The sequence below is a fragment of the Aythya marila genome (genome assembly GCF_965140915.1).
Source record: "Aythya marila genome assembly, chromosome: 18".
Lineage (NCBI taxonomy): Eukaryota > Metazoa > Chordata > Aves > Anseriformes > Anatidae > Aythya > Aythya marila.
In genome coordinates, this window is record NC_139059.1 from 12163292 (window position 1) to 12178818 (window position 15527).

General features: G+C 45.4%; 1 protein-coding gene across 3 annotated transcripts in view; it reads right to left on the reverse strand.

The window, feature by feature from the left end:
• The window catches only part of MAP2K4 (mitogen-activated protein kinase kinase 4), a 109965-nt gene that overhangs the window by 16025 nt on the left and 78413 nt on the right, over window positions 1–15527 (reverse strand). For all 3 annotated transcript variants that reach the window (XM_082774995.1, XM_082774993.1, XM_082774994.1), the window contains 3 exons: window positions 13096–13215; window positions 10958–11009; window positions 10392–10519 (listed from right to left, as the gene is read on the reverse strand). In XM_082774995.1, the coding sequence (XP_082631121.1) occupies window positions 10392–10519; window positions 10958–11009; window positions 13096–13215 (300 nt within the window). The remainder of the gene's footprint in view (window positions 1–10391; window positions 10520–10957; window positions 11010–13095; window positions 13216–15527) is intronic.

Sequence of the window (15527 nt, forward strand, 5' to 3'; positions counted from 1 at the left end):
GTGCTGATGGTATGAAGAAGCAGGGCATGAATGCATCAAACAAGGGCACAGACCGACATAGATTTTCCCTTCATTTCAGTGTCTGCATAAGCATCAACAACTAGACTGAAGAGCAGAAGTGGGAAGCAGTGATCCTCCCCTCACTTCCAAGTCCCCAGCTAAGCAAATACATGTAATGTGGGGTTTGACAAGAATAAATGCACATACAACTCGCCAAAGTCTTCAACTGTTCCATGTCGCTGATGAGCAAAGTATGATGTCTAGGAAAACACAATTCTTGAAGCTCAGAACTAGATTTTCACTGGTTATATAACCAAGGAATTTTACCCTAAATGCAATGCAAATTCAAAACCGCCTGCACGTTACTAAACTGAATGGAACATACTCTTACTTGCTTCTTAAGCCAACATGCTCCTGAAGCAAAGAAAATAAAAAGTTACAAGGAGTGAATAACTACCAGAAGGAGGTCAAATTTTACAATACACTAAGTAGAAGAAAATCTACAGGATATAAATGTTCCCTCCCCTTCAACTACAGAAATAGATGGTAGCAAGCTGGAAGCTGCCAGCCTCCATTGGAAATCATCTCCTCACAAACATAGAGCACGCGATGGGGAAAAAAAAAAGAAAAAAAAAAAAAGAAAAAAAAAAAAAAAAAAGAAGGAAATGAAGTCCAGGGACTTCCCTGGCTTTGGTTGATGATGGGAGCAAGGTAAAGCACTGCACATCTGGAAACAGGATTGTGCTGGCTGCAGCTTCAGAGTTATCTGTGCTAAATTCAGCTGCAAATCATACAGTGAGTTACAACCCAGGCCAATGAGAGTTAAAAGACCTCCAGTGCTCTGAAAGGGACTGGATGTGAGTCTTGCACACAAGAGCCATAAACCCCCTAATCTGTTGCAGCGTTAACCAATACATCAAATATATATATTGATTTCAGCAACTCTCAAGACAAAAATGCTATTTTCCCCATGGTGATGACTCCGTTATCATGGCTTTTTCATTTAGATGACATTTCATTTAGATGGCAGTGCCCCACAAGGAGCTCAGCAAGTGCTCGCAGACAGGAGCATTTCTCGCTGCCCAGGCAACTCGGCTCTCAGGGCCAACTCCAAGCAGAAGCCACAGCAAGGAGGGGAGCAACATTTCTGAACAGCTGCCCGTAGTGTTGTGCAATAGCAATGGAAAGCATCTTCAGGACCATAAATAACTAGTTTGGGAAATTCTTCTGCTATTCAGTAAAGGAAAATGCTGTCACTTTTCAGATTGCTGTATTTTTCATGAATATTCCTACAGTGAAGAGCAACTTGCTCTTCCTTCAGGGCTAACCCCTGCATGGGCCTCTCGCACACTCAACTGGAGCATGGTGTGAGGGCCAGCAGCAGTGTTACACTACAACCCAAGCAAGGAAGCAAGCAGTGGGCTCAAAGCAGGGCTGGCAAAGAGGCACTGACTTGCTGGGCTCTCAGACCTGCCTCTCCTGCATGCAGCTGCCCCCTATCTGCTCACTGAGACTTCCTCCATGGAAAGGAATAAAACGTTTGGAAGCCCCTTCCCTGCCCTCTCTACAGACTGGGCTGGGAGATCAGAGCCTGTAAGGCTAGGAGGAACCTGATGTCCCATCTCCCTGGGAGATGCTCACCAACAGCTCACCACCATGACCACCACCTCCTAGGAGAGAAGCAGACGTGCTCTGTGAAGTGACTGTCCTCATGGGAACTCGCTACATTGATCCTTGAGCAGACCAGACACAGACCTAGGGAAAGTGCTAGAGCTCCAGAAAGACAGACTTCCAGCCACTCCTCCTGGCTATGTTACTGCTCTGCAGGAAGTATAGGGGGCTCTCCCTTAGGTGACACCTAATTCTGGCTGCTAAAGAGCTGAGGTGTCTGATTTCATTTGGATCTCAATTTTTATGTGCAGTAAAGCCTAATAAACTTCCTGGATCTCCTCATAGGCATGCAGGAGCTCACAGAAGGTGACCTCAGTGCTGTGAAAGCCTTGGTCTGAGAACACAGATGTGAGTCATCCACACAAGCAGCGAGGCAACCCAGTTGAATTTTTCAGAGGTTATACCCCTCTTCCCCAGTACTAGGTGACTGATGAAAAAACAATTAACCCTTTGTTTTCTCTGGATCTGTATCACAGAGCCGAGCATTACAGGGGTCCATGCAACATCCTACACAGCAGCCTAGTCTGGATGCAGCAGAAGACAGGGCTCCTCAGGCGGAGTGTGAGATAGCAGAGCAAAGGCAACATGACAGTGATGGGTGGAACAGCTGATAGGGGAGCAGAGAAGAGGCCTTCTTCTTCTGCCTTCATCGCTGCATGGCTGTGGACAAGCAGCTTCTTCCTGCTCCTCAGTTTATCTCTAGGATCCCAGTAGGAACACAGCTCTGGGTAAAGCTTTCTACGTTTCTTGATGAAAAAAAAAACTACATAGCAGGTAAGAGTATTATCATTGTCAAAAAATACTTCAATTGTCAAAAAATACTTCAGCCAAAATATTTATCCATGCTTTAACTTTTTATTTCAGACATTCCTTTCCAAATCCCCTCTGTTCTTTGATTTCCTTTCCCTCCCCCTCGCCCAGGTCAGCCATGAACCCTGTGGCTGCAAAGAGATTATCAGCAGAGATCATGTTTCTAGAGAACGGCCTTTCCTCCCCTCCTATTTCCTTTACATATTTACTCTGAGAGAATGTTTCATTTAAAAACTTCTCCAGCAACATTTTCCAGGTGGAGACACTGGTTTCCGTTCGCATGGGATTACCATCTCCTCCCAAGTTGGCTTTTCTAACAGGAGTTAGAATTCCTCGATCTCAGTAGCAGGAAGATCCCAGGACAGCAAGGGACTGGTGCACAGGGGACACTCACTGGACACAGAAAAATTGGCAGGAATGTTTATGAGCCCAGTGAGACCTTATTGGGCTTCACACAGTATATTCTTTATGACCATTATCTTGTTAAAAAAGGTAAACGTGGCTGTCATAAACTTGGACTAGTACAGCGCATTAGCTGGACAGCTGCTAAAAAAGCTTCAATAATTTGCATTAGTAAATGGCTTAACTGATAAGTGTCCAAGAGTTTAAGGGGACCCTATTCTGTGGGAAAGACAGGACTTATAATGGGACCTCAAAGGTACTTTTCCTTGGCCTATGGCTAATGATATCACAGAAAATACATAATTAACATTGTTAAATCATTAAAATATTGTGTGATAAATAAGTGCTCCTGAAGAACAAGTGTGAGCTGAGCTGCTTGGTAAGTTGGGCTCTGACTGGATGCTGACTCATTCAACCAGAAACAGAAAAAACAGCACTCTGGAGTGACAGACATGATCCTAGAAAAACGGGGAGTATGAAATCCCAGAGGAGCATCATGATTAAAGGCATGCAGCTGAGTGATGCACTAGGAACACCTCCTCTCATTGTATACTCCAGAAAGGGGACAACTGCTGGAATTTTGTTTGTCTTCAAGGTCTACATTTGTAAATGGATGCAAAAAACCTGGAGGGCTTATAGCATAGACATTAACTACAATCCAATCTGCCTTAAGGACATAAACTGTTCAGTCTCTTAATCTCCTCAAAGAACAGCTTAAGAGGTGATTTCATCAGTCAGAAAGTACCTGCTGGAGAAAGAGGCTGTGGCAAGAAAAAGACTCATAAATTCTTCAGACAAAGTAGAAACAGAAGACCATGCCCATCCATTAAAACAAGGCTTGCTCATTAAAAATACTATATTAGGAGTGTAATTAATGACCAGGACCACTTCAAGTGCACTATGGATTCTCTGACACCTGAAAAGGCATCTTTAAAGCAGGACAGAAACTTTGGAGGGCTTCTTCATCTGGTGTTGTTCTGGAAGTCCACAGCTAAGTATCCCAGAGCTTGATGCAACCCTTCAATGCCATCCCCTCCACTGCTTATAAGAACTTCACTGGATTCACAGAGGTAAGCTCTGGAGAGGCAGCAGTTTTGGAGGGCTGTAAAGTACTGCTTCAGCGCGGCTAAGTAATTTCATCACAGAGTATCACTGAGAGACTGCTATTTTGGTGGGGATGTTTTAGAAATCCTTGAAGTAATTAAGGCTGAATTGCCATGAGCTGTTACTTTTCTGGTCTCAATGATTTACCTTTGAACACATGCAGGAAAGAAGAGGAGTCCAGCAGAAAGCAACAGGAAGACTTCTGATCCTGGAGGACACTTTAAGCAGTAGAATAGGGAGACAAGAGGTAGTGTTCAGAGATGAAGTTATGGACATTTGAACCAGAAATCAAGTTCAACAAAATGCAGATGGTCATCAGCATTGTGTGGTTACTCAGACTGGAGTCACGACCAACTTGAGCCAACTTGATCTCTAAAAGATCTCCTCCATTCAACCAGGACCTGTTGGTGTGAGTGCAGGATCGAGAGGATTCCCTATCTGCATTCAGTCAGCTCAACTTCTGCTCTCACTATCCATGAAAATTTCCACCTGGAGAGCAGTGCCCTCACCACTAGCTCTAACCTTGATCCTTCTCATACTATGGGAAATCAGGAGCTTTTGCACTCCACAAGTTCTGGAGTGTCTGGTACTAAATGAACAGACTTAGAGGAACATTGCAGGCTGATGCCAGTGTCACAAATGGACTTGTGCCCCCTCTCCGTGCAGCCAAGACATGGAGGACTTCGCAAGATTCAAGCTACTATTTCAGATTGAAGGCAATCTCAGAAAAATGGCCTAAAACCTACGACAAGACAGAATGAAATATATACCTCAGTCAAAAATTGAACTGAAGGCCATGGCCTGCCACAGCTCCAGGAGCTGGGACCCGCCAACCCTGGTCCATGTGCCCAACCTTGTCAATGCCCAGCTGAATTGCACTCTCCAGGAAGCAATGCCAAGCCCTGCTTGCCTCTCCATGTGCCATTTTTCAGAGACAACACAGAAGAATGGTCAGCCTCTGAGGGCTCAAAGCACTGCAGACATGCAGGGTGGAGGCTGCGTGCCCAGCTCCAGCAACACCCCGGAGCAGACACTGCCCTTGTGTCCTGCCTGCTGTGCTGCCCAGGGTGACACTGCAGCAGGGAACAGGTGGAGAAAGTGATGGCTGGACTTGGCTGTGCCTAGACCTCAGTGCCAAGGTAATCTCTGGGGTAGCCTGGTGCTGTCAACCACATCTCACAGCCCCTCAGCTAGTGCCGTGCTCTCGGTAGGAAGAGGATCAGCACTGGAGTGGAGAGACTTCCTGCACTATCCCCATGGTCCTCCTGAATAGGGCGCTTTGCCAGCCTCAACCACACAAGCAGCAAGAACCAAACAGCTCAGGGACAATGAGAGAAGCACACCTACAGAGCTGGGAGCTGTGTAATCCTTCTTTCTCCCTTCGCTGCCCCTGCCCACGCCTGACCCCCCCCTGAGGAGCCAGACCCATACCTCTCTGCAGCTTCACTGCTCCACTGATCTTGTCTTTCTATGTGTGGCTTTGAATCAGCCTTTCCTATGGCTAAACAAGACAGTAGGGAGCTACTCTGGGGCCAGCCCAGCCAGTAACGCCCTACGCAGAGCAGAAGCTGTCCGCTGTTTCCAGCTGTGCTCACCAGCCAGGAACATGGATCAGACTGTCTCCTGCCTCCTCTTTGCTTGATGACACAAGCTCCACTCAGCAACCTCTGATGCCTTCCAAGGGCAAAGATCTCCCAAACCTGTTTTTTAAGCACTTTCCATGTAAATCCTGGTGGCCAAAATTACCTTTTCCTTTTCAATATTCTCCTCCATGAAACTCACATCCTGGCCAAGTGATTTGCTTACACAGGTGCTAGCACATTTACCCAGGTATAAACATGGGTAAACCAATTGCCTGTGCAGATGAGCGGCTGAAGGGTCGAGGTGGGAAGTCCTTCATGCTGTAACCCTTGCAGGACAGAGAATAAAGCTCTGTCTTTTATCTGAGGATAAAGAACGTGGGCTCAGTTCTGCAGTGGAGGCTGCTCCACACAGGCTCTGCACTGCATGATGTAAGGAGCTAAGTTTGGACGGGAGAAGTCCCACACTGGGTGAACCTCACGGACAATTTTAGCTTATGAATGAGTAAGCAGAGGCATGTTCTCAGCCAAAACCACTGGAGGATGTGTGTGACATCAGCAGCACATGAGCTCAGAGAGCTGCGCTCAGAGCTTAGGCATCTTCCCAGGCATTTGCTACGCTTAGAGCAGTGTGGAACCAGCCTGTGATGTGTGCAGAGGGACGGTGCCACATGTCTCACAGTTTCCCTTCAAATCTGCTTTCTCAGTCATAAAAATTGTGGCTGGGTGCCGAGTTTCAGATTAAAAAAAAATAAAAAAATCCAACACACAGCACAGTTCGAGCATCCAAAAGGACTTTAGCTGCATGAAGTCAAACCAACAGGCTGCCTGTTCAGTTAAATGAATGACCAAGCTCGATGAAAACCTTGGCACTGGGTCAGGAATGAAAAGCTGAAATGCAGGCTTCTGCTTGAGCTCTGCCCAGGTGAACGGGTTCTACCCCAAGCTGCTCCATCCCCACAGCTTCTCCTTCCACATCCACAGGGAGGCTCAGGGAGCATGGCACAGAGACAGCTTTGTTGCCTGTCTCAGGAATTCTTCATTTTCTGTGCATGGCCAAACTCTGTACGATCCATCCAAAGGTGTGGACGCGGGCCCTCCTGGACACAGAGGCCAGCCCCAGCAGTGACGCCCACCTTTCCCATAGGAGAGTGAGGACAGCAGCACATCCTGTGTGCTGCTCCGCAGTGGCACTGCAGTGCTTGAGTTTTGCACTTACCATCTAACCATGCACATGCGGGACAAGCAGAAGCACTGTTGCTGGGACAAGCATTAGCACCAAGAAGGCTGCTCTGTATACCCCTTGCCACGCAGCTCTGTGCACGGCCCTCAATTCAATAGCTTGGGAAGGGTGGGAGAAGCAACATGGGGTGCCACCACTCAGCCACAGCTGGCAGAGGGCAGCTCCAGGAGACCTGGGAAGAGGACCTGAGGGACAGAGGACATTCATGAGACAGTCATATCTCTGTCCTGAGAGAGGTCCCAGAGAAGCAGGACAGGGCAGGACATCTGACCACACACTGTCAGGATCCTCACCTCCATAGCTGCTTCCAGTTTTGTCTCATCACTCCCCTCTGACACAAAAACTGGGATCTCTTGAGCATCATGGTGAAAAGTAGGTGAAAAGCCCCAGACTGTCAGCTTCAACATGGCACTTAAAGTCTCCTCCTCCGGCCCAAATCAGAACCATCAGCTGCACTAGCAGATAATGCAGGGCCCACCAGGGAGGCAGGGCTACTTGATAAAATTTTCAGGCGCTGCTGCTCTGGGAACAAAGCTGAAGGACCAGACCAGAGGGGACTGATCTTGCAGCAGAGTGAAGTTGACCAAGAGCTGCTCACCACTGACAGGGCAGTCAGGCTCTCCTTTCCCACAAACACCCTCCTCTATCCTCCTTTGTGCCACCATTCAGGCTCTGCATCTTCTCAACAAACCAACTGCATAAGAAATATTCTGTCTCCTTTCTTGTAAGGTCTGCTTTATAACTACTAATCCTTGAACTGGCTCTCCATGGCTCAGAAGAGCAATGTAGCAGAAGAGAAGCAGGAGCAGCAGTCAGGAGGACCAGGAAATACCCAAAAGCCACCTCTCCCCTGCTGGTAAAAGCTTGTAAGGCTGGCATGACCACACTGTGAAACCTCACCTAGAGCAAGTCCACAGTGCTGACACCAACACGGGTCTTGGGAGAGCTCAGCATCACGCTGTCCACACAAACAGCCTGAGCTGCCCTAGGGGACAGTCCTGCTATCCTGGGACAACAGGGAGGCTCCAGTCTTTCTTTCTTTCAGAGAACACAAGGCTTGTTATTTCAATACAATGTCAAATGGAAATTTAAAGTCAAAAGCAAAACAATTTTTCCAGAACTAGCAGCTCCAAGGTTGACATACTGCTTTCTGTGACAGCTCTAACAATTTTGGTTAAAACACAAAGAATTTGCTTAGTATCTGGATGTGGCTCCTACTGCCTGATCAGACTGCTCCCAGCCAAACTGGGAGACATCCAATGTTGTTATCAATGCCTACATGGAGACCCGGCTCCAGTGAGCATGGTGTTATCAGGTTCCTTAGATGTGCAAGTGCTCATACTACAAGAATTACTTACTGCAAGTGCCAAGGAGCCCTTGCAGAGCAACCTACTCTCATCATCACAGAGTATCATTCAGCAGCCATTATTAGACCTGTCTTGTCTGAATACAGTTACACTGTGGCACTACAGTAGCCTTTACCTATTTTGCACTAAAGCCAATTACTTTCCCTTTGAAAGGAGTGTGACTGGCCTGACTCACTCCCAGGTATAGCCAGCACCACTACAGCCATCAGTTTTTGCTGGTGTAGATAAGAGAACTGGCAGTTGCATCTGCCTGCTGGGGACATCTCCCCATTTCCAAGGCTTCCTGGTACATGGAACTGTACCAGGAAGTACAACTGGTACATGTACTTAGAGAGGAGTCACTGTGTCTGCAGAGAAGAGAAGAGGCCAGCAGTCTCCCACACCAGGTGCCAGCTGCTGGCTCATCCCACAAACTGTATACCATGCTAATGCTCTTACAAACACAAACTGAATTGAAACATTTTTGCTTGCTGAAAAGTGCAACCCAGTCTGGAGCTGGTGACAGAGGTGCACAAAGAACACAGTGCATATGGACAAGGAGGAAAATTAAGATGTTATCAACCACCCACCCAAGTCCCAAGGGAAATGAAGAAGCACAGCTATTTACAAACACACTAGTAATTGTCATGTAGTGACTAAACCAACAGTCTATACAAAACTAACCACCTACCCATGGTTTTAAGAAAAAGTGGGAACATTAATACCTGCAATTATAGTCCACTGAATTTGTGAGGGAAAAGGGGAGAACAAGTTTTCAAGACCTGTATTTACAGAACTGATGCACACCTCAGAGGATAGGGAAAAGTCAACAGTATTCCTAACTCCATTAAGCAATGCTACCAGAACTGCCCACAGGATGAGGGGTGAATACTCATCCTCAGAGCAGGTTATCACAGCCTCTGCACTGGCTCCAGTCCCATCCTGGAGCACTACTCTCTGCTTCTGCCCTTAGAATCACATTCCCCATGAACACAATTGACTGTGCAGCTCCAACTGATCCTCTTCTCTGCATAGACCTCCATACAGTTGCCGAAAGTACTCAGAGAGGAGACGCCCCTGTCCTCTCTCCAGACCCTACAGGTCTTTAAACAAAGTGCCCCATGTCACCAAGTTAGGTAGTTCTGGAACTTGCACACGCTTTGTTGTGCCACAGCAGTGGTTTCCAACAACAGAACTCATCGGTACTTTTCCATCCAGACCAAAGCTCAAGAGCTCTGACTCTGTTTGCACAGATCAGAATCAGGGCAAACGGGTTTTATCTGACCATGGTGTGCCAGGAAAAGCCATAGGAGAGCAGTTACCTAGACCAGATGTGCACCATAAAATAAAAAATAAAAATCTCTCTCCCTCATAAGTTGTCTTTAACTACCGCTGCCAAAGTTCAATTCCAGAAAACATAGCATTTTTTAGCATATTGAGACATAAGGTAGAGCAATCAGAGTTAAACAGTCACTGGAAATAGTTATATTTGCACCAGCAGATAAACAGCTCAGACACAAGCCACTCCTCAAAATTCAGCTCAGGTGAAACCCAAAAGTGCATTTTCAAAACAGCCAGATGTACAGAAGTATTTGAACCCTCAGACAGCTTTGAAAATCACAACCACAGCTTTTATCGCTGGGAGATACAGGGAAGCAAGCAGGACAGACTCACAGGAGCCATAGCTCAGACCAAGCAATTTCCATGCTGCTGTTCCACTACTGCTACTCTCCAGAATTACATTTTCCTGGAATTAAGTTATGGCATACTTTGGAAATAAAGTGGTTTTCAAAAATCACTATAATTCTGAAAGATTTTACTCTGCAATCACTGCTATGATATCATCTTACCATAATAAATGGATTTCTTGAAGACTAAGAAACCCTCACACCCAAATTGCACTGCCTTCCCCTCTGTACTGTGCTGTTTTTTGGAGTACGAATGGGTGCCTCTGCAAGATACAGAAATGCTCTCTGTTCCAGTGCAACTGCAGCATTGGCAGCAGCAGAAGAACCCAGCTAAAAAAAAAAAAAAATAGGGAATTTGGTTGCTTTGCCACTGCCTGGATGTTTTTGCTGACACTGCCAGCAACAGCGCTTACTCTAGAGTTTGGTTTCTTCTGGTACCCCATTTGAACCAAGCTAGTACTTTGGTCAGTCATGCTGTGCTAGGCTTGATGAAGGGGGATAGTAACCTGCATATGAGCATGCCAGCAACCTCACACATCCCACTCACCGCCATGTATGGTCGGCACCCTGCATCCCGTGTTTTGGCAATGGAGTCTACGAGCTGTCCACTAATGCCAAAGTCACAGAGTTTAATATTTCCATTTCTGTCCAGAAGAATATTGGAAGGTTTGATATCTGTAAGGGAAAGAAATTTAAACTGTTAAGTCACGGCCTGATGTTTCAATTTCAAAAACAGCAGCTGCACAGAATCAGCACCAGTAGCGAATGCTGTGCATGGCGTTGGCATGGGACAGGCAGGAAACAACGTGGCGTGCTCATCACCTCAGGTTCCGATCAGCAGCAGCAGGAGATGGAGCCTGCCCCAAACAGGTTGTGTGCCCAGAGGTAAAGGCAGACACCCAACAACCCTCAAATACCACTACAACAGTCTTGGTATGGAAAAACACGGGTTGGAGGAGCAGTGAAACAGCCACCACCTGTGCAGAATCTGTTTGCTTTCCAATGCTCACACCTGTGGCAGTACCCATGCAAGTTACATTTTGACTTGATGCAAAGGCTGATTAAAATTCTTGTAATTATTTTGGGAGGCAAGAAGAAAAGATACAAACTTACCTCTGTGAATGATTTTCAAGTTTTCTTTTAAGTGGTTTAGTGCTTTCACAGTCTAGGAAAGAAATACAGAAGAAAAATAAGCAAGCGTCATAAGATTCCTGTGATTATTAAATTGTTGGAGTTCCAAGAAGAGAGGAAAAACATTAAATATGAAAAGACATCAATGCTGTAAATAGATTATTAAAACATTTTTCTCATAGTTTTTCCTGCAAAGAGGTGACAGAAAATAGGGGAAGTGGTTAAGTAAAACACGTAACATTTGTAACCTTGAAAGATCACACTTTGGGAGACAGAAGCAAGAGATGAAGTTAAGCAATTTCAGATATTAATTATCTTCAGTAAGAACTTATTTCAAGCCCTACGCTGTACTCTTCCAGTAAATAATAAATGCCCTATTTTGCTGTTCCCATTCCACTGGCTGAGCAGCAGCTCCTCATGTCAGTGGCGTGAGGAGCAGCAGATAAGGCTGTTCTGATTCACCCACTCACCATCAAGTGGAAAAGATATTCAGAGAGCCTGGTATATAAGATAATTTAAAAACACAACAAAAGAAAACAGCTGAAAGATCAACATTAATTAATTTCACTTCTATTGAATAAAACATTGAAATAGATGGCCAAAAGATTGTCTTAATGATGATGGCAATAGGATGTTCATGTTGAGCTGCTAAGTTCTGCAAAGTTGTGGGAAGACAAAGTCTAGCAATGAAAATCTTCCTGTTCCTGCTTGCATTTTCCAATGTGCACACTCCTTCCTGCTCGCACAACCCTGTGTTCAAGCATTTACATAATTAAAAACTTTGGCAGCCTCTGTGATAAAAATTTTTAATGGACCAGGACTTCCAGGTTAAGATGAAGAAAACAACAATCATGTTCTCCACCTGCTGAAGAAGCCACCTGCATTTTAAGAGCCTTTGCTCAATGCCACAAGAGATTTCTCTGGACTGGAGTGGCTCAGTTTACCAGAGATCCAATGGACGTGACAGAGTTTCAGGGGCAGCAGCAGGACAGAAGTTTCAGGATACCTTTCAACACCCTTTTGTCCACAATCCAAGACCAAAAGCTTTTTTTTTGCAGGGCCAAAACTTACCCTTGTGTTTAGACAACCAAGGGTTCATTTTGGCAGAGCCAAATATAATTCTTAAGGGCTTCTTAAAGGTACCCTCACTTAGAAAATAATTCCTTCACTTCACTACTGGAGGAATACACATACACAGAACATGAAACAATCCAATGCCAGAGGACCTTGGGGAGACAATGGCCTTGATGGAGCAGGGGTGTGCTCAGATACTTGGGATCGGACTCACCTCACTTCACTTGACCATCTGAAGTGCCATGAGATAGGAACCCGGCTCCTATACAGAGACACTAACCTCTTCCCACTGACTTCAGAGAGAGAGCATGCAACTTAGACCAGAAACCTACTCCTACAAGCTTAGTAGGGTTCACCTCTCCTGGCTATGCTCAACCCCCTTTTCCCTTTACAAACGTGAGATGGGGAGACAGTTCATTGATTTTAGATAAATCCTTGGGATGAGATAAACTGCACCTAGCTTCCAGGAAAGCCACCTCTGTCTGGCACCTGGCTCCTGCCACCCATGGTCTTGCTAAGCAGCATTGCAGGATAACAAAAGGACTACTTGCAGATGCAGCCCCTTGACAGCCCCTCCCAAACACAGGGCTCACAGTGTGCTCAGGTCCTGTCAGTGCCCTAGCCCTCCCGCTGTTACAGGAAAGCTGTCTGGAAAGGCAAGTCATGTCATTTGACAAGGTTTTGCTGACATCCCCACGCCATCTCAGTGCCACAAGCTGTGAGCCTGCAGCAGAGGCACAAGCTGCCCCACTACAGAGCTGCCCCCTCCTGCCCACAGTCAGCAAGCAATCCTTCCCAAATTTCTGGGGCTCAGAATAAAAATTCTGGGGCCTCTGCATACAGATTACAGATGCCAGGACCTGCTTCTCTATCATGTGTTACGTCATGCTAAAATTAGAATACTCTCAAGGTTCGTTAAAACTCTGAAACGATGTAACAGCAGAAGTTGTACTGCATGCATATCAAGCAATTTTTTTTACTAGCAAGTAAGAGAGATCTGAATATTTCAAATCAGCTTTAAAAAAAAAGTTTAACAAAATACTCACAGCTAAAGTGATTTTGCCTAGGATTTCTTCTGGAATAACATCATCTAATACACTATATACATATTTGTAAAACTTATCAAACGAGGTAGACATGAGCTCCATACAGATCCAACAGTCACCCTGGAAAAAGAAAAGAATCATTGTAACTGTCAAGCTTAAATGAGAAACAAAAGCCCAGAGAGCATCCCTTGAATCCAATAAAACACAAACAGCAACCTGCATTTGACAGGAAGGATAGATTTCACCTTGATTAATTTCAGCCATTTCAGCAGCAAGTCTGAATTAGTCATTGAGAGCAATGGAAGAGTAACACCAATACATACCTTTCCTCCACTCCATTTACCAGCAGAGAAATCTAACTGACAAGATCAGACCTGACATTACAATTCAGATGCCTGAACCTAAATGAATCAAAGTCTCAAAAACTGCCTGGCTCTCAAAAAGGCTGATGGCACAGTGAGATACAACCATGCACAGTAAGATTGAAAAAAGACCCTTGCAGTTTATGACAACCCTGCACGGGTCAGAGAACATTTCATACCACATTTGGAGGTATGATCTAAGCAAGAGAAAATGAAAATAGATTTAAGAAGGGGGGGGGGGGGGGTTGTTGATTTATATCTTGCAGTTAAGTTAAATGCAGAAAATTGTAAGACATATCTCTGTTAAGCTAAACAATCATAGGAGGGTAACATGTTTATGAAACTCTCTCCTGAGATCTGTGAATCAACTTGCTCATGACAGATTTGCTGGGGAGAAGAAATGGATTCCCACAAAGATGATATATAAAAGGATTTCATCTTTTGTCATAGTATGTATCTAGTATATGGTGATAAATGGCTTAGCCACGGATTGATCTCAAATTTCACATTTTTGAACATTTTAACTCCAGTAAAGGACAATTGAATGCTTGGTATGACCTGTTTCTAGAGTATAATGCACTTCATGCAATGCTTCATTGCTAGGAAAACACCAGAACTACAGCCACCCTCCCCAGAAACTACACATTCTTATCTTCTACAGGCAGTATCACAATAAGTGTTAAAACCACATTAGCTGTCAAAAGTAGAGTGCAAAAGACGGTTGGCCAGTCTGGTTGTCTCATTCTGGTTAGGCACCATCCAAAACACTTGTGTGAAGAGCAGTAGCTTCCGCAGGGAGCACTGCCCCTGGCTGCCTGGGTGGCTCAGAGCACTGGGTGCCTGCCTGGCGGTGACTTCTGCCTGGTGGTGACTTCTGCCTGGTGGTGACTTAGCTGCACATTCCTGATATACAGGAAGTAAGAAATACAGGAGAAGCCTCCTTGTACTGCAGAAGGTAGATTTTTTTCCCCTCAAGAACGAAAACACAAACATGCAAAAAGTACATACATGGAAATTAAATTAGGAAAAAAAAAAAAAGAGAGAGAGAGAGAGTATAGGCATTCTGGCAGCGCAGCAAAGCCCCGTGCTCCCATCCCGTGCACCTCCAGTCACTTCTGTCTGAAGCAATCTGCCGGTGCTCATGTCAGCCAAGAGCAATTCTCAAGCTGTACTCAGATGATTAAAAAAGCTTGCAGAGCCATGTGTCTTAAAGCCAAAAAGGGGGGTTGTGCCCACTCAGAATGACCTCCTGGACACCATGAACACACACCGAGGAATGAACAGCATCCACCAAGGCCTGACTCCAGTCCAAGCACTTGGTTTATTGGGAACAGAAGGGGCCAGCAAAGGTGGTATCAGCTCATTGCCCACCCAATGGAAATGGCTGGTACAAGCCTGAGCCCAGAGAACAAGCATTTCACCTGAAACAAAGAAAAAGACACTGATCAAACAAGCACTGTGCTGAACACAGAGGCTGAGACACTGCCCAGAGAGAGGCAAATGCAGCACAGTGGAAGAGGACACAACTGGTGTTTCAAGTGACTGACATGAGCCAGTCACAGAGAGAGACATGGAGAAAGGAGATCTCGGGCTGCTGGATAAAGGTTGGAATGGATGGATTTGGATGAGAACTTGATCTGATTTAAACTGCAGAAATGAAATTAGGTAACACATGCAAAAAAAATCCCTTTTCAACACTGCAAACAAATGCAGAGTGCAGCTATGGCACATATCATCAAGAGCGGCTAAGAAAAGGTAAGTGGATGCAGCATTAGTGGTGCACACGAATCAGGTGAAATTGGAACCACACCAGACCACTACAAACTATCCACAGTGAAAGCAAATACAGACTTGGTTCTACTGCCTGCAAGTTCGTTGAAGACATTGCTTCTATTTTGACCAGCTTTGCATTAAAAAATTGGTAATGTGCTATACTCCCATGCTGCTGTACCAAGACTATAGGTAACTGGATTCATTCAAGATTGCCAGAATAATACCGACCACCTGCAGCCTCACATTTGTGTTCCATCACACTAATACGTCAGTGTCTTCAGTTGCCCAGGCTACAAT